This window comes from Papaver somniferum, chromosome 3 (assembly GCF_003573695.1).
Source record: "Papaver somniferum cultivar HN1 chromosome 3, ASM357369v1, whole genome shotgun sequence".
NCBI classification, from domain to species: Eukaryota; Viridiplantae; Streptophyta; class Magnoliopsida; order Ranunculales; family Papaveraceae; genus Papaver; species Papaver somniferum.
The window spans coordinates 175,081,689-175,104,480 of record NC_039360.1 but is presented as its reverse complement, the minus strand read 5'-3'; the positions used below and the strand labels follow the sequence as shown (position 1 = coordinate 175,104,480).

Genomic DNA, 22,792 nt, shown 5'->3' with positions numbered 1-22,792 from the left:
TAATTTTGAGAAATGCCTATTGTGATTATAATTAACTAATTACTTAAGTTAATATTCGATGAACACGGTTTCTAACTTAGTTATGTCAATAAGAAAATCCATATTAACTAAAATGGAAATGTAGCTGCATTTTTTCTGATGCCTACACCCATGATGATCTTAACCATCAAAACATACATTAACACACATAAAGAATATAAAGTGCAGAAATGTAAAGGGAGACAGATCTTTTTACGTGGTTCAGTCAATTGTGACCTACATCCACGGATTTCACTATGTTGTGAGGTGTTTACAAGATCTCCATTAGAGAGGCTCTCATGGAGCTCTAAGGAAGAAGAAGACCTAAGGATGCCATCCGGAGAGAAGAGTCTTGCCTTAGCTAGAGAACCCATATAAAGTTCCCCTCTAACTTATTTCTCTTTCTCTTTTATAGGTGGGAGGTTACATCAAATTACATTTACGCCCTTAGGGATGACTAGATAGGATAAGACTAAGTAGTTGGGTGTACATAGTGTAGTTGGGTGTATCATAGTAAGATACTTTGGCTCCTAATCTTGTGCCACGTAGCGAGCTGATATTTTTCCCTCACATTTTGCTCCTTTGGTTGAGGGTTGTTGGAACAATAATCCTTAAGCAAATAAACATCGATATGTCTATGAGGGCGAGAAGAGTGGCTGAGCGAGATTTCTGAACATGCTTGGTTCTGATCTGGCTTGTAGTTAGACTTCACCTCTGTAGAGTGTTCGATTGGAGTCGTCCGAGTTGGTTGTTGCGATGCTCATGCTTCACGATCTGTGATCTGTGCTACACGATGTAGATGTGCGATTTGCGACTCCGAATAACAGTGCGAGGTCGCTCTCAATTCTTGGTCTTTGATTCTTTGCTGGAGTTGGTTCATGACTTTAGTTGGTGTGGAAGCGAGCTTCGCGGTTCTTTGTTGCTGAAGGAACTTCGCAGAAGAATATAACCAGCTTTTAAAGTATTAATACTTTCCCCTGTTCTTGTGTGAAGTTCTGAGGCAGTCCTTGGGCTCGTGACCGTTGTGCTTGCTCCTAGGCGATTCTTGCTCCAGCTATGTCTGGCTTGGTTGGCATCAGTTCTTGACGACTAGTCGTGTAGTGTTTCTCGGGTCCATCATGGGTACTTAGTTTTCTTCACAATTGGCTGATTGCCTTTGCATCTGTAGCTTGCTCCTTCTTCCGAACGATGAGGATTTTTCCTTATAGGTATGACAATTCAATATATATGCTCCTGTTAGCATTTGAGAGGATAAGTTTTTGAACAAATCTAAAATATATTTAATGAAATGAAATAAATTGAGATAAGTTGAAGATAGATAAGTTTTGAATCCTATAGCATTTTACTAGTGTAAAAAGTCTTATGCGTGTGATACATCGTTGTGGGGTCTTGCGAAATGACTTTGAGATTGCTGTCCGAGGTCATGCTCCGAGGACTTACTACATGCCTCAAATCGTGCTGCTCCGACGACTTACTACATGCCTCGGATGTGGACTGATGAGTCCGAGTTAATGCTCCTATCAGATGCCTTCAGATGGTAGTCCGAGGTATTGTTTTAGTTCCGATATATATCGGATGCTTACATCTGTGGGGACTCAAAATGTCTTCGGATGGCAGTCTGAATCCTTGCCCCGAGGACTTGCTGTTTGCCTCAAATCGTGTGGACGTAAGATTTTGTTGAATGCCTTCCGAGAGGAGTCTGAGGTCTTACTTCGTGTAGAATCAGAATCTCGCAACAACGACATGCTTGCGAAATTACTAGCAATACATCACGAAGACATCGTAGTATGATTTCAGAAATGACATAACAAATGACATCAGCTTAAACGTGAGAAAAGTATGATGGTCGTGCGAAATTTAGGATGTTTGCGAAGTTAACATTTTTAAGTTTGCGAAAATACCGCAAGCCAGATCCGAAATTAGGGGAAATGTTAGTTGTACCCCACCATATATGAGCTGTCATTCATTATGTAAATACCTATATAAAGAGAAAGGTAAGAGAGAGAAAGGAGGATAATCAAAAAAGAAAAAGGAGAGAGACACTTTAGGGAGGACATATTTGTAGAGAGAGAGAGAGAGCAGAATTTGTATTATTATCTTCTTCTTCCTTCTTCAACCAAGAGCTCCAAATACTCATTAATGGAGTCTCAATTGTAATCCATATGTAATTACAAACAATCATAGTGAAGATCCCTAACCCCGTGGATGTAGATCACATTGATCGAACCACGTAAATCTTGTGTCTTATTTTCTATTTTCATTATCTTTATCTTTATTTTCATATCAAATAAGTTTAGATCTAGAAATCATAGTCATGATAATACAAGGGGTGTGTTGTAGGATTTCCTGCAACTACATTTTTGGCGCTAGAAACAGGGAGGAATAAAGGATTTATCCCTCCTGTAGCTTGTTGGTTCAAGAAGTTTCCATGAAGATTAGCTACTATTCATATTTTTCTAGATCCACAAAGTTTAAGTTCAAAAATGGAAATTTCATGGAAGAAATCACACTTTCAGGGAGTAAACATCATCAACAATTCAAAGACATGAAAAGAGTGAGAGAAAAAAATTAGTTGTTGTGGTGAAATTTAAGGAAAAAATGGAAGTTTCAGTGGAAGATTTTCATGTTCAGGAGAAGAAACAAGGGAAAGACGAAGATAAGATAAGAGGCAGGCGCTGTAATTTCTGTCACAAACAGAAATTCGCACAGATGGTTTAAGGTTGAGCGAGCAACAAATAGGTCACGGGTTCGAATTCGCAGAGACACATATTGTTCATTTTCTTCTCATTTGCATGGGAGAATAAAAGAATAAGGAAAAAAGTTATGCGGAGAGGTTCTTGCACAATTGGTCCAGAGAGTAGTATGTGTGTTCGTGGTCGCAAGTTCGAATTCGCCTGCGAACATAGTTTTCTTCTTTTTTACAGAGAGCGAAAAAATGATAATTTCGCAATATTGTTTCATTATTTCGCAAACAAGAGGCAGCATAATTGGTCATCTGCGAAGTTAATGAGGTCATGGTCGTGTGATCAAGTCCCAACACAGGCGCATTTTTTCGCACATATATTTCTTTGATTATTTCGCACAGAAGAGAGTTGATGATAATTTCGCAGAGATATTTCGCAAAGAATAAGCTTGCACAATTGGTCACAAGGCATGAATGCAAGCAGCAGGTCGCGAGATCAATTCTTGCTTCTCGCATGATTATTTTTTTTACGCGAAATTTATACATAATTGTCTCTCACACAGTTGGAATTTGATTACTTTGCAAGAACTTTGATTATTTCGCAAGAGCGGCTTAGCCCAGTTGGTATGGTGTGAGAATATGCAAGTAGTAGGTCGCGGGTTCAATTCTTGCCTCTCGCATCTATTTTTGCTAAGCGACATTTATACTTCATGCAACATATTTTTCGCGCGAGATTGACAACAACAGCGAATCACATAAAAGCTAAGTACCACTTTCCTTGAACATTTTACTTTTACAGAAAATAAAAGATTTTTGATTTGATTTACAAAAAGCGATATAATCGCAGAATTACAGAAATTTCAGAATTACAAAGATTCCACAATTACAAAAGAAACCGAGAAAAATCTCGCACAAATCAATTTATATATTTGTCTTGAAAATGTGCTTTGTTTCAAATGAGAATGATATCTAACATGGAGACTAGTAGGAGGAAAAATAAGACCTTCCATCAACAGGCTGCATAAGACCTCATTAGGATCATTTCCATGAAAGATGTTTATCGGATGAGACGAAACAAGTTATACAAAGGAAATCAAAACAAAGAAAAACGATTTGAACTTGCAATTAAATGAAAATTTTTGATAAAAGAAATGTTGAATACTAATCTAAATTCTTATTTGCATTACAACACAACATGAGGCAGAGAACACGGGGTAATAATTTCGCAATACATCTTATTCGCAGTCAAGGATGGATACTTCTTATATTTCGAGGATTGAGTACTTCTTATACTTCTTCAAGGATACTTCATACTTCTTATACTTCAAGGGTTAATACTTCTTATTTACTTCGCAACGCTCCGGAACTTCACAAAAGAATAGAGGCAAGTACGTACTTTTCAAGTCCAATATTCTTTCGCTCGTTCCTTCATCAACAAAGATCAAAGACTACTCCAACAACACGTATCTCGCTCCAACAATTACAACAACGGATTTTTCCTGAAGATCGCTCTTCAAGCAATATTCAAGAAAAAAAGAGGCAAGATGTAGGATCAGAATCTCGCAACAACGACATGCTTGTGAAATTACTAGCAATACATCACGAAGACATCACAGTATGATTTCAGAAATGACATAACAGATGACATCAGCTTAAACGTGAGAAAAGTATGATGATCGTGCGAAATTTAGGATGTTTGCGAAGTTAACATTTGTAAGTTTGCGAAAATACCGCAAGCCAGATCCGAAATTTGGGGAAATGTTAGATGTACCCCACCATATATGAGTTGTCATCCATTATGTAAATACCTATATAAAGAGAAAGGCAAGAGAGAGAAAGGAGGATAATCAAAAAATAAAAATGAGAGAGACACTTTAGGGAGGACATATTTGTAGAGAGAGAGAGAGCAGAATTTGTATTATTACCTTCTTCTTCCTTCTTCAACCAAGAGCTCCAAATACTCATTAATGGAGTCTCAACTGTAATCCATATGTAATTACAAACAATCATAGTGAAGATCCCTAACCCCGTGGATGTAGATCACATTGATCGAACCACGTAAATCTTGTGTCTTATTTTCTATTTTCATTATCTTTATCTTTATTTTCATATCAAATAAGTTTAGATCTAGAAATCATAGTCATGATAATACAAGGGGTGTGTGTGTAGGATTTCCAGCAACTACACTTCGTGCTCCAGTTGGAGGCTTGTGTCTGTGGGGACTCAAAATGTCTTCGGATCGTAATCCGAAGTCCTGCCCCGAGTGTTTACAGATTTCCTCAATTTGTGATCCGAGGATCTAAACCTTTCTTTAAGGTACTGAGGGTATGCACTTCCCCCTTTGGTGTTTGAAAGCTTAAAAGCTTATAGATTTTGAAAGACAAAGTCAAGGTTTTGCCCCTAACTTCATTTTCTGATTTATAATGCTACTACCTGTAGCTTGTACCTTGATACAATTTTGCTGTTTGCACTTATATGAGGGTCACACCATAATGGTATCCCTTTTGTCCTTGGACAAGTTATGGGCTATAAGGCCGAGAAGTGATCAGCTTCCCATTTGGCCAGATAACCTCTTACAATACAAGTCGAGAGGATTTCAAGGATCCTTCTGATGCCGAATATGTGTCCTTATTAAACATATATTCGTAAATTATGTATAGTGCTTCTCTTTTAGGAAGGCTTATGCCCCATAGTCGGCTCGTGGCACTAACTAGAGTGAGGGCGATACCTCTGATAGTTGATTCGCACTTCAACCTAAAGTGAGTCAACTACAGGGTACCTCCTGAAGTACAGGACATCATCTGACCCGTGGTCGAGATGGCATTACCCTAGGTCAATGTGTCCGTCTTGGGTAGCTTGAGCGCTACTCGCATCATCATGTTTGAGGATGGAATGGTGTGGCTAGCACCTTACCATTCGTGATGGTCTTGAGGAGATGTTTCCTCGCATAGGGGTCATGCCCCTGTTACCATTCGTGATGGAACAATACTAGGTGAGTGAACCTGCAAACAACATATATAATTCATAAATTCAACAGATCAAAATAATGAATAAAACAATCACATGGAAATAAACCATATGGCATCGAGAATAGGTTTTCTCGTGTGGGGCTCATGGACCGATTACCATCGTGATGGTTTTGAGGAGATATTTTCTCGCACGAGGGTTTGGTTTACCCAGATACCATTCGTGATGGTCTCGAGAAGATATTTTCTCGGATGGGGATCGTTCCCAATTACCATCTCGAGAAGATGTTTTCTCGGATGGGGATCATGCCCCAATTACCATCCATGATGGACAAATTTCATATTAAGAAAACTAAGTTACCCTGCAGGAAAACACAGATATGACAAGAGGGAGATATTTATATCACATTCATTCAACATTCATTAAATTTCCCTGCAAGCAAACACATACATATAGAACAAGAGGAGGATGTATGCATGATACACCATTTAACCCTACAGGAAAACACACATATATATAACTAGCAGATGTACCATACACACATCAAGTGTACCTGCAAGAAGAAAGAAGCACAATAATAGCTTTACTGTGGATTACGACTAATCCGACTCTAACCTTAGTGCATGATAAGCATGCCTTTATGCAGATTTCAACTAATATGACTCTAACTCTATCTAGCATAATTCTAGTTCCTAATGCATGATAAGCATGCCTTTATGCGGATTACGTCTAATCTGACTCTAACTTTATGTGGATAATTAATCCGACTTAACTGAATTCTCCCACTATATGGAGATTTGCTGCAAAACGTGAAATGTTAATACATCATATTGAAGATTTAAGCGTTCAATAATTTTTAAAGAATTCAGCATATTTAATCATTTTCTACTCATTTTTATGCGATATCATGTCACATTGTCATTTATAGTGATGCTCGTTGTGGAGCAGGTGCGCTAGATTGCGGCACCTAATTCTGGATGGCACCTAATTCTGGATGTACCAGTGCTATGCGTATATCGGCTTAAGTCTTTGAGACTAGCTTTTCTAGCTAGCTTTTAAGCAAAATTGTGCTTTGGTTAGGCATATGTGTATTCATTGAATACTGAATGTAGAATATATGAGTTAGAAATTGTCATGTTGTCCTTAGACTGGGAAGAAAGGTAGGAGATTGCATCGTCCTCAAGCTTTATAGCCTTTATCATGAGGTTTCTTTTTGCCTCTGTAAATTCCAATTACTATTTAATAACAACGAAGAGAATGTATTTTTAAACGATTATGCTTCAAGGCAGTGACTAAGCATGTTTAAGTTCATCTATATAAAATGATAAATTCAGAGAAGAAAATGTCCCCTGTTGTGGACATTATTTACAAGCTAAATCGTGAGCTTGGCGAGCTCGGATGCACTGTCCTGACCAATCCGAGATGAATGCATTGAGTATGTAAAGCATTTTATGCATATTATATTATGATAATTATATTTTGAATGACCTGTTAAATCAGGAAATGCATCAAATTCCAAAGCATTAATCCTATATATGTATCCAGGAATCAATTGTTTATATGATGAGTCCGATCTCGTGTTGGCTGACTCTTGGTCGTCCGATGTTGGTGTTCCGAACTGAGGGGTACTTCCAGTACGAGATGGTTGGTCCGATTGAGCTGTCCGATATGGATTGAGCCCGAGGTTGGAGCTCGGTTGAACATCATGTGAGTCCGAGTAGATCTTGTACAGTCCATTCCGATGGTCTGGTGAGTCCGATATGGTTTCGTCCATCATCTTTTTTCTGCAGTAACAAGCCAACGAGATTAGTAATCACTACAATGAATTCGTTCAGCAATTTCTATGAAAGACAGCACGAAGGGATTGAAGAAAAAGCCCTGAATAAGGCTAAGACGCTGAGACATCCGAGTTCACTGCTCTGGTTGTCTGTTGATTGCTTGTTCGAGTTTGGTGCTCGGAGATGAACTAACGAGTCCGAGTGGATTCGATGATCAGTCCGATATTATTGTCACGATGTGACTTGCTGATTGCTTCTTCACGAGTTGGTAAGAGGCGGCTTCCCGATCTAATCGTATGAAGTTGATGCCCCGAGTTTGGTAATCTGCGAACGAGATTTGATTTCTATCCGAGACTGATGCTCTAGATTGAGCCGTCCGATATGGATCGAGTCCGATATGGATCGAGTCCGAGCTCCTATCGAGCTGGCTATGATTGTTGTTCAGACATCGCTCTGTTGCTTTTCTGTCCGAGATGGATGCTCTGGTTTGAGCTGTACAAGATGGTTCCAACCAAAGTTAGCTGTAAATGATTGCTTAGTCGTGAACTGATCCGATGTAATTCGTCCATCTCCAGTTTTGCTGTAAATGATGCATCTGTAGATGATTGCTTGTTCGAGTTTGGTGCTCGGAGATGAACTAACGAGTCCGAGTGGATTCGATAGTGTAGTTGGGTGTATCATAGTAAGATACTTTGGCTCATAATCTTGCGCCACGTAGTGAGCTGATATTTTGCCCTCCCAGAAAACTTGAATGACGTTAAGGTCTCAAAGCTAGAAGAAGAAAATAAGTAAATATAGTACAATTGTATGTATTAATTTTCTGGTCTTTTGATACGTTGATTTGCTTTTGTCCTGCATGATTTCTGTTGTATTTAACATTTTTGAAAATTTCTTATGGAGCATGTTGAGGATCATCCATTTCCCTCTGGTTTCTAAAGAGTGTGCTGAAATACTATCTTTGATAAAGACTATTTACTACGAAGGATTATTGGTTATTATATTAGAATTAATGGAAGTATTGTTTTACTTTGTTGTTAAATTCAATTACATCAAAAGTAGTATATTATGCATTGACTTAATTATATTTATTTGAATTAAGTTTAGGATTTTCTCTTAATATCTTTCTAATGGGAAATCCAGACTTGTATGGGTACTGACAAGACGAGGGTATCTCAAGAATACCATAATATTTTAATTTATCCACCTATAAGTCCTCTACAGAATGTGATCGTCTATGGACCGAGTCGAGACAATATAACAAATTCGGTTCACGCATCGTATGATCGGCTAGGGATACGAGATCAGGACAATACAACAACAAAGTTACTTATGTGATTCACTATGGATACAAGATGGAGATGATACGACAACAATGTGTGCACTTGATAATATGTTTGGTAATAACCGAAACTCTATGGACCAATATCTAGTGTTACAGAATTAACGTACAAATGTAGTTTACTTTAATTATAATAAAACAATTATAATGCGAAAAAGTAAAGTAAATGACGCAGCAAGATTTTATTAACGAGGGAATCGTAAACGCAAAAAGAAAAATCTGGGACCTAGTCCAGTTTTGAATACTCTCATAATTAAGCCGTTATACAAAATCTAATGCCAACTTCGTATAGTTGAGACCAAGCAGACTACCCCTACCTACTTAGTTTCTTCATTATCCATGCGCCTTTGATTTCTAGAATCACGCACGTGAATAGCAAGTCCTTTGAATTATATACCAAACAACAAATGAAGAATCTGTTTGGCAACCAGTCTAATCAATATTGCTAAAGATATTTGAGTCGCTGACAAAGGCTCTTATGTTTAATCTAATAAACTCCTTTCTCTGGTTAGATCAATCTAAATATTGATTACCGAAATAATCAAGTTCTAGATTCGCACTCAATCGATATAGATCTCAGAAAGAAACTATAGAGAGTTGTCGATCTCATGCAACTAATCAATCAGATATAAATCGATTCTAGTTGGATCTCATCCGATCAAGGTTTGTGCACTAAATACACAAGATACGAAAACTAATAAGAATTCCTCTTAATCTTCAAATCTTCTATTGCCTTCAAATACTTGCACAACAATACTTGAATCTTCTTGTGATCAATCACGCATAGAACAGAGTCTGTTAACAATAGATTACCACAAGATGTCTTTAGATCCGAAGATGGTTCTAAAGATCTCGTCAATACTTTGATCTATTCTAAGTGAATCTTATATCAGAAGAGAAGATCCTCAAGAATAAACAAACTAGGTGCAATCAAAGTTTTAACAACCGTTTTTCAATCAAATCAATAATCAAAAACTAATAATACTACAATTATCTAGTTTCCCACCAACGCTACTCGTAGAGCTTCTTGATCCCACAGAAGCCTTCCAACGAGCGGTCGTAAGAGATTTCACCTAATTAGGATACTTTCATCTCCGAATAGACGGCTCCACCGGAAACAACAAGAAATGAAGTTTGCCTGGCTCTTAAGATAGTTTGCAAGAAATGCAAATTCAAGTATTTATAGACCAAGGTTGTTTGCACCACAAGGAAATTCCGAAATCGAAAAAAATTCTCAAGATATGCATTAAAGTACCTCGGTTTTCCTATTTCCACTTAAATTCCAAACCTATATTTTCGAAAACTCTCATAGAAAACTTCTATTATTAGTCTAGCACATTAACTAATAATATTTTCCATAGGATATGCTTTATTTGATGGGACAAGGGATCACCTTGAGTATCAAGGAATATATTTGAACATTAAATGATAGGAGTTATGTACATGTTCAAATATGTCGACATCTAGAAGTTTTTTAGCAAACCCTAATTTCAGGCTTCACACAAAACTTACAGAGATATGTGAATATTGGAAACTCGGTTTTGCTTCTTGGGATCGGTTGTACCAACTTCACAATGTAAGTTGTGATCGGTTATACCATGTTTCCCAAACCAGATTATGACCGGTTACACCTTGCTTCCCAGAGGCAGCTTGTGATCGGTTACACCTAACTTCCTGAGTTATCTTGTGATCGGTTACACCTTGCTTCCCAAAGGTAGCTTGTAATCGATTACAACTAACTTCCCAATTCATCTTTCATTCCAATATATCTTGTGATTGATTATAACTAGATTTACAATAAATCTCATGACCGCAACAAACTAGATTATATAGTCTATGATCGGTTATACCATAAATCTTAACAAGTTAAAATAGGTTCTGGCCAAGTCATATTCCATTGGTCATCCAAAAGATATTCAAAGAATAACAAGACCAATCATGAATTCTAAGATGAAATCCTACCTGTATAATGCACACATAATCAAATAATATATATAATTGACTATGTCGATGTTGTATTTATGAAGTTCCAAAAGATAACTGTTTATGCTTCGTAATATGTTTTACTTGTAACTTTGATCATACTATTATGACCAAGTCACATCACTAGAGGATTATATAAAATATATACAGCTTCGCATGTTATGTTTTCAATATAACACGACTTGAAAGATACGTCAGGAATGGAAACAAAATCAAGTCAATATTACTAACCTTAAGTGGAAGGATGATGTCGTTGTTGTAGTCGTTACTTCTTCACATTATTCAGGTCTTTGGAGTAATACTTGTACGTATCAACATTCCTAGATTTTCTAGTCTAACCTAAACGAAGTTGAATCTAGTAATTAATCAAGCGACTCTAGATGACTTTTCATACTAAAATATGACAACCAAACTTGACATACCAACGCTTGGTGAGTTCAACCGATCTATGCTCTAACAATCTTAAGCTTTGTCAATTTTAGTGACAAACCTCTAATTACATATGGAGCTAAATAATTCTTTATACGCTTGATTCCAAGTTTCAACAACACAATAACCTGCATGTATTCAATAAATAAATGTCGATGTTGACATTTGAATAACTAAAGCTTTTACTCCTCCTAAAGGAAATCTAGGTAAATATTCAATCCGAACATCTTTGTTATTCCCCTTTTGTTATCTAAAATACTACAAATCATTATGATATGGTTCCCCCCACCCCTTTTGTAGTCTATGCTTTACTATTTCGTTAGACATAACGTTTAAGCACAATTGTCCTTTCTTAGTGATTAAAAATCACTTGTTTACTCCATATATTTCTCCCCCTTTTTATCACAAAAATGACAAAGGTTCGAGCAAATAAAGGTCAAACCGAAATGATCTTACAAATCTATAAGACTTGTACAACCTATAAGAGTTAAGCATGAAGGTTTCATATACCATTTTAGATAACCAATATTAAAACCGAAACTACATAAGTAATTTAGTTTCAATATGTTATCAAGAAAATAATTGTCCAAAGTAATTTTCCCTATAGTCCAACAAATTGACTAAGATACTTAATTCCATTGTTGAACCGATTGTGCATGTACAATCGCTTTTTTTGGTAAGACCAAAATAAAGATCATAATTAACTTTATTTATCTCATCAGGCTATAATTATTCCAAAAATAACTTTGACCTTTCCCTTTAGACAAGACAAACACTGGGTTAGCTAACTAGTTTTTCTTGTCAAGGAATTCGATTAGCCTTGAATAACTGAATCCTCCAATTGATAAGTCTAACTAAGATCAAAATTAACTTAGTTTCTCTTATTCGAAATCATATGGACTAAAAAAATGATCATATATCTTTTGTTAAGCCAAAAACAATAGATACAAACCAAAACAGATTGACTTGCAATTGTTTTTCTCAACCGGAAGCAATTGAAACAAATATATATATATATATATATAGCATTGTAAGCACCTCAATTTCACCAAATTTCGTTAATCAAAAACACTTGATACCTAATAATAAAGAATATACCAAATCATAAGTCAATAGATTGAAACAATTTTTCTTAACCGGAAATGGTTGGATCATAAAATCAGTCCATACACAGCATAATGAAACATATCAATTGTACCGAAATTCTGTTAAGAAAAAACAAAATATATGCAACATAAACAAGCTTTTCTAAAACTGAAAAAACGATTAACTAACAAATAAAATTGTTACCTCAATTTCCACAACCACTACTCCCCAGAAAGATATATCATTAAGCGCAAGTTTAAATAAGAACTCCCCCCAGTGTGTTATCATCCCCTCGCAAGAACAAAAGAACAATAACCAAAATAACCTTTACCAAAGAAAGGTTGAATCGGTTTTAACTAATGTGTTCCAATAGCAAAAGTCGAAACTCGAAACACATATATTATTCTAAACACAACTTATGTAAACATAAATCGATTATCAACATATTGTGACTTTTCTCATATGAGTTACAATCGGAACACCTTATGATCCTTTGATAAAGCCTGCCAACATGGGGTAGAACTTAATCACGCTAAATAAAAAAGCCACACAAATCATAAGGCCATTCACCATATGATATTGAATATTAAGGTTAATAAAAACCGAAATCAGACATCTCATAAATCCGAAAACTACATAGCAAAGTATAGACATTCATACACAGGCTATGCAATCGGAAACTATCACATGAAACAAAAATTATAAAATAATAATTTTCTTCATTCATAATAAAACATTTGTAGTTTTATTCAAAATAGACCTTATACAAAATATCGAGATAAATCAATAAATTGATGCATATTTTCTTTAAATAAGGATTTAACCTTATTTTTATTGTCTTCTACTTGTTTCCATGCAAGAGTCCTTTTCAATGCCTCTTTCAACAATTCCGTTCAGGAGGAAATCTTGTCGAGTAGAGACTGAAACTTCATCAAAACATCCTTATATGATTGAGAATGTTTGTAATTAAAATGTTTACTATCATTTGATGACTTCTCATAGGTTTTTCTCAACAGGTTTTCATAAGAAATTACACGTTTCCATTCAAAATCAATTCTTTCGTTCAGTAAAACTCTTCTTCCGATTAGGTCTAATATACCATCAAGCAGAATGGATGCATGCACCCTTGAAGAAGATGAGAGTCGAATTGAATGATGACATGTTTCGTTGCATAGAGTTAGCATGTCGGTCTCTAAGGAGTCAAGATATTTCTCAATCTTGTAAAGACAATGATCACTGAAAAATTCACCGCAGATTATTCCATTCACCTCATAGAGAACGTGATAACACTTTCCCTTAAACATGCGAGCCAGTTTGTCGGTAAGAACCATAGTTGTCAGTCTTCTTCTTAGGTCTTCATTCGGTACCATCTTTGAAACCATGCTTGTGAAAACGTCAAAATAAATATTTTGAGAAATCAGAATATTTATCTTATTCGTAAATATTTCAAAAACTTGAAGAAGAAACCAAGTTTTTATATTTATTTCTGATATTGGAAATTCATCCATTTTTAAGTAAACATATTTTCGGAAACAAGAGGTTATGTTTAAGGAAATACCGATCCACACATAGGCTTTTAGGAACCGATTCGGTTCATATATATAACTGCTTTGAAATTCTGTAAATTTGAGATAATGGGTTTATGTTAATTCATTTGATGGACATTTGTTTGATCTTAAACTGTTCAATTAGGATTTTTGAATTTTAATTTTGGGATTTCCTTTTTAGGTTCTTGACAATTTCGGGGTTTTATCATATTTAATTAATTATTGAAGTTTGCTTGAATTCTCAAATCGATCATTCTTCATTTTTCAATTGATTTAATTAAGAACTAGGTTTCCTAATTTAAATTAGGGTTCTTTATGAGGTTATAGGGTTTTGATTTGGGAATGTAAATCAAGAACATAAACCATGTGATTTTCACTAAAACTGATGACGTTGAAGGTACATGGGTTCTCACACGTGAAAAATCTCAGATCTTAAACAATGGGTGATCCTAAGGCACACGTATCTAACAAAAAGTACAATGGCTAGGTTAGTAAATTAATTGAAACATGATATTATGTTGATCATTTCGAATGCTAACTACATTCTGTAATTGTCAACACTGTCAACTACGGTCCTGGAACCGAACTCTAATATTCAACTTTATAGGACCTAAATGCAACACCGGTCATGAAGTTGAGACCCAAAATCAAAATATCCTTTTTTGATATTTTTTTTTCAAATAAATAAGGAATTCCTAATATATGAAAGAAATTTCATATAATTATGAGCCACTTTGAACCTTCATTTTCGAGAGGGATGATCAACTCCGCAAGTATCTATCGAAACTTGAACCCTTGTATAGGTATGAAATTTGAGAAAGCACAACAATGAAAATGGGAAATCGATGTACCATTTTTTGGGTAAGTCTCACCACTTTATTGGAAAATGAATTGACTATCCATAAAAAGAATAGAAGCACGATATAATATATGTGAACTAGGATTTAGCAAGATCATTTATTGGGTCACGTGTCATCAGGTGTAAAAACTTTGGAGAGAATTCACAGACCCGTCCAAAATGGGGAGTTATATTGAATTAATTTATATATAAGTTATTTGTATTTCAGGCTTTTGATAGGGTTAATAAAAATGACCCTGAATAAAAAGAACCGCTAAGGTTAAGTAAGATATTTGAATGGTTCAACAACAAAACAATCAGGTTTGGCATTGTCAATGTCGGTTAACATAAATTTTGGCATTTTAACTTATCACTGGATAACCCTTAAAGCATTTCCAGCAAGATCTTCTTCTTTTTTTTGACCGGCAAAGAAAGAATCCATATATGGATCAAAAAGAGGGGTATAACAGGATTATACCATCACAATCGAAGAAAGCACAAGAAGAAAAAAGAAATCTGGTGAATAGCCCTCAACGAGGATCAAAGCAAAATTTAAATTAATTTTCCATCACTTCAAAAAGAACTAGCATAATCAAAATCTTTAACGGCTAGAGCCGAGAGAACAACAAGATTTTGGAAGATTTTTGTATTTTATGTTTTAACAAATATTTGTTTCCAACGGAAATTCAAAGGTGAATATGGGGATGACGTGAATGGTATTTCTTCGTACGTCATCTAAAGCATCCTCGGAGGTTCCTGTAGAGATGTTACATCATAGACATCGACATCTAGGATTGTTAATAAAAAGATTAAATTTTTTACTTTAAATTTATTAGTTTAACATTTTTTCGTAATCATTTTTTTTTGCTCAGTAATAAAATTTATCGATCAACCAAAGAGATACCAAAGATTACAAAAGCAAAGCAAAAGAAAAAAAAAATCAAAAGAAAAACTATCCTTTATAAAATAGGGTCATACAGTTTTAAATAACATGAATCTGTAGTAAGTTTGATCCTCTACTTCTATAATTGTCAAAAAAGGATCTCTGTACATGTATGTTCTCTTCTCACATCTGGCACCCATTTTGCCAAACTGTCCGCAGATAAATTAATTCCCTGTTGCTATGTATAAAGCGGTAGTTCTGAATATTTGAAATGATCTTGTTCCACCTTGTTATAGAATACCAAGGGATATTGTCAGATAAGAAAGCAGTCATTTGTGCCCTTGAATCAGTTCTAATATAGATTCTCAAAAACTGGTTTAGTATGGCCCATTCACAAGCACTTAAGACAGCTATAACTTCAACAAGGAAATTTGTAGCAATACCCATACCACCAGCTACAGAAACTACCACTTCTCCTGTGTGATCTCTAGAAATGAATCCATAACCAGCTTCCCCAGAATTTCCTTTTGAAGCATCATCACAACACAGAAGAATATGGTTTACAGGAGGAAGGTGAAAGTAAATTTCCTTGATCCTTACTGATTTTACTCTACTGCATTTCATGCCAAAAAATTTCAATATCAATAAATCATAAAGATCATTCCACATATTACTCTTCATTATGATTTCACAATCACCTGTAAAGTTGATAATATTAGACTTGAGACTTGTAGGATTAAACAGACCATTATCCACTACTATTTTGTTCCTAAAAAACACTATTTCTTTCACTGTAACAAAAACAGCAGTTCTCCATATTTCCTCTATGGTTGGCCTTTTTCTTTTAGCAAATATAAACACATCCTCAAAAGAGATTGGATTAGTGAAATCAAAAATACCTCCAAGCCATTTTCAGATTGGGACACTATAAGAACAGAAAAATCAACAACAAATTTTTTCCTAATCAACAAGTTTAGACAATTAAACAAATAAAAATTGTTTATTGTTTGGGATGCTCTTTCTTTTTCACTCCTTCAATTAGCATGGCTGCTTATACACTCACCAATTTATTTGAGGCGTACCATTTCAAAATCAAAGGATGTTTTATCTTCTATGGAATCCGGTACACCCCCAAAAAAATTGATACCCCTATTAGCAATATTGTAAATTAGGAGATTTTAATCTCACAACCATAAAGAAAAACAGGACAGAATACGCACCCATTGAAGATGCTCACAGTCCAAACTCCAATTACTGTTTTAGACAAAACACAATAAATAATTAACCCCCCATGGTCTCATACTACACTAATGACTAAGCGGAAATGGATTTTGCTGATCGGGAGATGGACAACTCCTTTGGTAAGACAGGATAGTATAATGCTTTAAAACTGTCGCTTCCGATTCCATTGTGAAAAAAAGAAACAAGGTAGTGATGCATCAATTGCAACCTTCTATATAAATGATTTTGGTCACATGAATAGTGTTTGAATGTGTGTGTTTATCCCATTTAGCTTGCTAATGGGGTTGATTGTTCATCCATTGTTCTGGGTCATTGATGAAAGAGTAAGTGGTGAAGTTTGGGATATCTGTATCGGCAAGGGTCTTTTCCATTCCTTTACCCGTCTCGTTTAACCCCGCGTCACAATCTATTTCAGCGTACGTAAAGTTTGCTCTGCATAAAACATACTAATTAATTTAAATATTAACACCGGAAATTTGATGGTGATGCTACCATAAGAAAACGAAGATAAGATAACATTAATTAGCAAAAAAAAGGAAAGAAGATATGGTCACATTAATTACTCACCCGTGACCTTTATAATTCCCAGCGTCCCATCCTGATGGATGGATAATATGGTCAAAGGTTGTATTATGAAATATGACACGCGAATGACTTCTATAAGCTCTTCCAAGGTATGTTGGACCGATCCCCGACACTGTTCCTCCATAGAACACGAACCCGGTTGTCTCATCTTCTGTATCCCTACCCTGTGCTGTTATGTAGCCAGCTCCTTGTGATACCAAGTCGCAGTTCTAGCAACAGAAGATCGAAGAAATTAAATCACACACACATATTACGTATTTGGGTAAAAGCTAGATTACATTTTGGCTTTTGCTGCATGACTTACTTCGTAATAACATTGTGCATTGCCCCAAATGAAATCGCATAGACCCTCAATACGATAATTTTGGTAAAAATGGCGGCCTTGCTGATCCCAAAGTGTATCTTGCACTCCATAGAAATTGCAACAGTAGAACGAAGCTTTATCTCCCATTACCAAAGCTGCAACAGCCGGTTTTATTTCAGGGTCATTCATACCCCCTTTGCCGTTCATCGTTCTATTATAGCCATCAAGTCGGTATTTTGCATAATTGAATGTGTTCTGTTGTCAGGTACACAGACGAATGTTTAGACACCAGAAAGGAAAACAAAAACAAAAATCAAATGCATAAATATACTCCCTCCGTACCACATATATAGGCGGAGGAGGGACCAATTCTCTTAGATTAATTTTTTTTTATTAATTTTATACATTTATATATTTTTTTCTTGTTTTATCTTTAATTATATTCCCAATGTTAGAGACACATACTCAATTGTGATGATTCCCAAGCAAATAAATAGGGATAATATAAGTAAAAAGTCGTTTTAAAATTTGGACTCCACTTATACAGTGGTACAAAGAAAAATGAAAATTCCGCCTATATAATAGGTACGGAGGGAGTATATCGGTATATATAAATACCTTGAAATTTATACGCTTTGCGACAAAATTCTCGGCTTTCTGTGTCAAGTAGAATGTCGGACTGTCCAAAGGTGTATCATGAGCATTGAATTCAATGGTAGTACCTCCATCGGCATCACCTTCTAGGATGATACATGGCCTATCAACTTCCACTTGCTCACTGATTTTTCCATAGAACCATTATTGAAAAAAATATACTCCCTCCGTACCTATTATATAGACGGAATTTCCATTTTTCCTTGTACCACTATATAGGCGAAGTCCAAATTTTAAAATAGTTTTTTACTTATATTACACCTATATTATCCCTATTTATTTGCTTGGGAATCATCACAATTGAGTATGTGTCTCTAACATTGGGAATATAATTAAGGGTAAAACAGGAAAAAACATATAAATGTATAAAATCAATAAAAATTTCTTAATCTAAGAGAATTGGTCCCTCCGCCTATATATGTGGTACGGAGGGAGTAGTTAGCAAAAAAAAGAAAAGAAAAAATGTAAACATACTGCTACTCAAAAGTATGTCTACCTATAGTCGCCGGCCTTGACAAGTATTCGAAACCATTGATTATTGTTTTCTGGAACGTGATTGATCGCGCCTTGAATGCTGGTAAAATTTGCAGCTCCAACCGGTAAAGCAACAGTGATGTTAATAGCCGGGATATTACTATTACAGTCAACAGCTACAACAACGTCATTACAAACAAGAAACAATGTCGTAAAAATTAACAAGAAAACTGAATAGGATGACATTAATATATATTTTATGTGGATGTCGTTCCTTGATGAGAACGAAAAAACAATTTTAAAAAGAATACCAAGAAGTGAAAAAGAAAAGAAGAGAAAACAGGACAAAGTCAGTGATAGGTACGCATGTTTTCAGAAGCTTTGCTCATATATAATGTACACAATCTAAGGATTTATTGATCCCGGATAAAATTCAAACAAAAAATTGAAGATGCATTATTTCGATGACCAAGCAATATAAATCTCAAAAGATCGCCTAATAAATTTTTTACTAATTTAACACTCTCTCATGCATTCATAGCTTTCACACTTAAATATTTTTACTAATTTACCGACTAGTTTTATGGTGGGGTGGATAGAATTTTTGATTAATAATAACAAAAGGAGTCGACAAGGCGACAACCAAACAAATGGATGCACCAATTAGGAAAATCTGCAACTTCAACAACATATAGTGATGATACATACAACTTCGACTAAATCATGGTAATTGAACTTATTACAAAAAAACGTCTCTGATACATGATCAAAGCATTCAAGAGTTCGTTTTCGTTTCTTTTGGAATGACGAGTTGGTACAGATTTCCTTCCAATTATTGAGCAGTTTAGATGTTATAACAAAATCCCTAACATTTAGGGTGGATCTCTCGCGCCTTAATTTCATGTGCTTGCATTACCGGATCCATATGAGTTTCATTTTCAAATATCGAATTGCTTGTTGATTGTTGAGTCGTTATTCGCATTATTTTTGTTTTTCAAGAAAAATCTCAAACATAACATATTGGGCACATATAATTGTTTGTATGTATTACACAACACATCAGTCAGACTCATACGACTCAACACAATTCAGAATGGGTGAATACGAGTTGATTTGGGACTCGTACGGGTTTAAAAACGTTTCACACAAATTACACATTTACGAGTACTTTTAAAGTTCTATTTTCATTTTCTAACCTTTCTTTTTGATCAAAAAACAAATTAAAGTACTCTCTTTTAGTTTTTTTTTCTTTCGAAAAAGAGGCAAGCCTCAGATACATTGATAATGATACTCCGATCTAAAGTCGGGAACGATTACAAGACATACTAGGAGATTTCCAACCATTGCAGAAATTTCAAACAGACAACCAAGTCACTTAACAACATAGTTACAAGACAGAATCTGAAGAAGAATCCTAACCGTTCCACACAAGTTTTCAAGTAACAGAACTAGTTTAAATGGCCTAGTTTGGAATGCAAGTAACACATTCGAACTATATAACAAATCTACAATTAATAGAGATGTTAGGATCCAAAATTCCAACCATTTATCAAGTGTGTTTTTTTCAATCATGGTAAAACATATGACACGGGGATAAAGGGATCCATAGATCCACCTAATTGGCAAGTGTATTTTCATAGTAATAGTAACAATGATAACTTGAATAGGTCATCCTCTGCAATCAGTCTATGGAATTGGTCTGGGTCTTCAATGAAATCTATATTCTGTAACTTTTTGCTGCTGGAGTCTTCAATAACTTTGGTATTTTTGTTGGTGTCTTTAGCGAACATGTTGGTGCTGGTAACTTTGGAAAACCTGGTGCTGCTGCTGCTGATTTTATAGATCTTTTATTGATGTTGCTGTTCATGAAAAGCTTCATCAAAAATGAGAAAATCTGATGAAAAACCCGATCTACAGATACCTAAAATTAATACCCAAATCTACAAACAGAAATAGAAGCTTAAATTAATTACTGAAATCAGAAGAAAGAGTAGATAAATCTAAACCTAATTCGAAAAATCAGTAAAAGGGAAAAGTAAAAAACCAAACCTAAATCTAGAAGTCAAATATAGTAAAAACAGAGTAGAAAGAAGATATCAGTAAATAGAGTGAGAAGATTAGATATGAAGAAGGATTTTAGGCTCCTCGGATACGATGTGGTCGGGCCACATACTCAAACCTGCCCCTCCAAATCCCCGCAAAATATTTAATTTTCAATAAAAAGTAGGAAGTTAACAGAAAAAAAAGTTAAATGATTGTGTAATAGAACTGTTTTGGACTTTATTTTCTGCTTTTTAATCCAACCATTCATTCTCTGAAACCTTAAACAAACCCTTTTCAGGCGACTACGAGAAAGAAAGTGGCTCCGAGCTCGAAACCTGGCCGGGAGTTGACTACTATAAGTCAGAAACTTCGTAACAACAATGAATCCAATCATTCATAGGTAAGATTCCATCGGAATATTCTCCAAAACCTTAAACAAACCCTTTTCTATCGACTTCGAGAAAGTGGCTCCGAGCTCGAAACCTGACCGCGAGTTGACTACTATAAGTCGGAAACTTCGTAAGAACGATGAATCCAACCATTCATAGGTAAGATTCCATCAGAATATTCTCTGAAACCTTAAACAAACCCTTTTCTGGCGAGTTCGAGAAAGAAAGTGGCGCTGAGCTCGAAACTTGGCCGGGAATTGACTACTATAAGTCGAAAACTTCATAAGAACGATGAATCCAACCATTCATAGGTAAGATTCAATGGAATATTCTACGAAACCTTAAACAAACCCTTCCCTGGAGACTTCGATAAAGAAAGTGGCTCCGAGCTCGAAACCGGGCCGGGAGTTGACTATTATAAGTCGAAAACTTCGTAAGAACGATGAATCCAACCATTCACAGGTAAGATTCCATAGAATATTCTCTGAAACCTTAAACAAACCCTTTTCTGGAGACTTCGATAAAGAAAGTGGCTCCGAGCTCGAAACCTAGCCGCGAGTTGACTAATATAAGTCGGAAACTTCGTAAGAAAAATGAACCCGACCATTCCTAGGTAAGATTCCATCAGAATATTCTCCGAAACCTTAAACAAAACCTTTTCTGGCGACTTCAAGAAAGAAAGTGGCTCTGAGCTCGAAATCTGGCCAGGAATTGACTACTATAAACCGGAAACTTCGTAAGAACGATGAATCCAACCATTCATAGGTAAGATTCCATGGAATATTCTCCGAAACCTTAAGAAAAACCTTTTCTGTCGACTTCGAGAAAGAAAGTGGCTGCGAGCTCGAAAACTAGCCGCAAGTTGACTACTATAAGTCAGAAACTTCGTAAGAACGATGAATCCAACCATTCATAGGTAAGATTCCATCGGAATATACTCTGAAACCTTAAACAAACCCTTTTCTGGCGACTTCGAGAAAGAAATTGGCTCCGAGCTCGAAACTTGGCCGCGAGTTGACTACTATAAGTTGGAAATTTCGTAAGAACGATGAATCCAACCATTCATAGGTCATGTGTCACTTATAGCTTCAAATATGGATCAACGGCATATGAACCATGAACCCTCAGTGTGTGAAGTGGTTCTAACTACAAATTTATCAGGATATGTCATAGAAACTCGTAAAGATGGAGCTCATGTGTCATTTCTAGCTTCAAGGGCATACAAACCATGAACCCTCGGTGTCTGAAGCGGTTCTAACTCCAAATTTAACAGGATATATATCATAGAAACTCGTAAAGGTGGAGCTTGTGTGTCTTTTATAGCTTCAAATGTGGTTCAAGGGCATATGAACCATGAACCCTCAGTGTCCAAATTGGTTCTCACTCCAAATTTAATTAGTAGGATATATGATAGAAACTCGTAAAGATGAACCCTTTACAGGTAAGATTCCATCGGAATATTCTCTGAAACCTTAAACAAACCCTCTCTTGGATATTTTTGTCTAATATCAAAAGGCCTAAATTTCTAGAATTTAGTGGGGGTGTTAGAG

The 22,792-nt window shown here is 35.6% G+C and overlaps 1 protein-coding gene across 1 annotated transcript; it reads right to left on the bottom strand.

The window, feature by feature from the left end:
- Positions 1-17,068: 17,068 nt before the first annotated feature.
- On the bottom strand, positions 17,069-19,056 carry LOC113360362 (probable pectinesterase 29). The gene is made up of 5 exons (XM_026603877.1): positions 18,833-19,056; positions 18,301-18,460; positions 17,683-17,937; positions 17,361-17,587; positions 17,069-17,225 (listed from the first exon to the last, which is right to left on the bottom strand). Exons 1-5 carry the CDS (start codon positions 19,054-19,056, stop codon positions 17,069-17,071), a joined length of 1,023 nt encoding a protein of 340 aa, XP_026459662.1.
- Between the last annotated feature and the right edge of the window lie 3,736 nt (positions 19,057-22,792).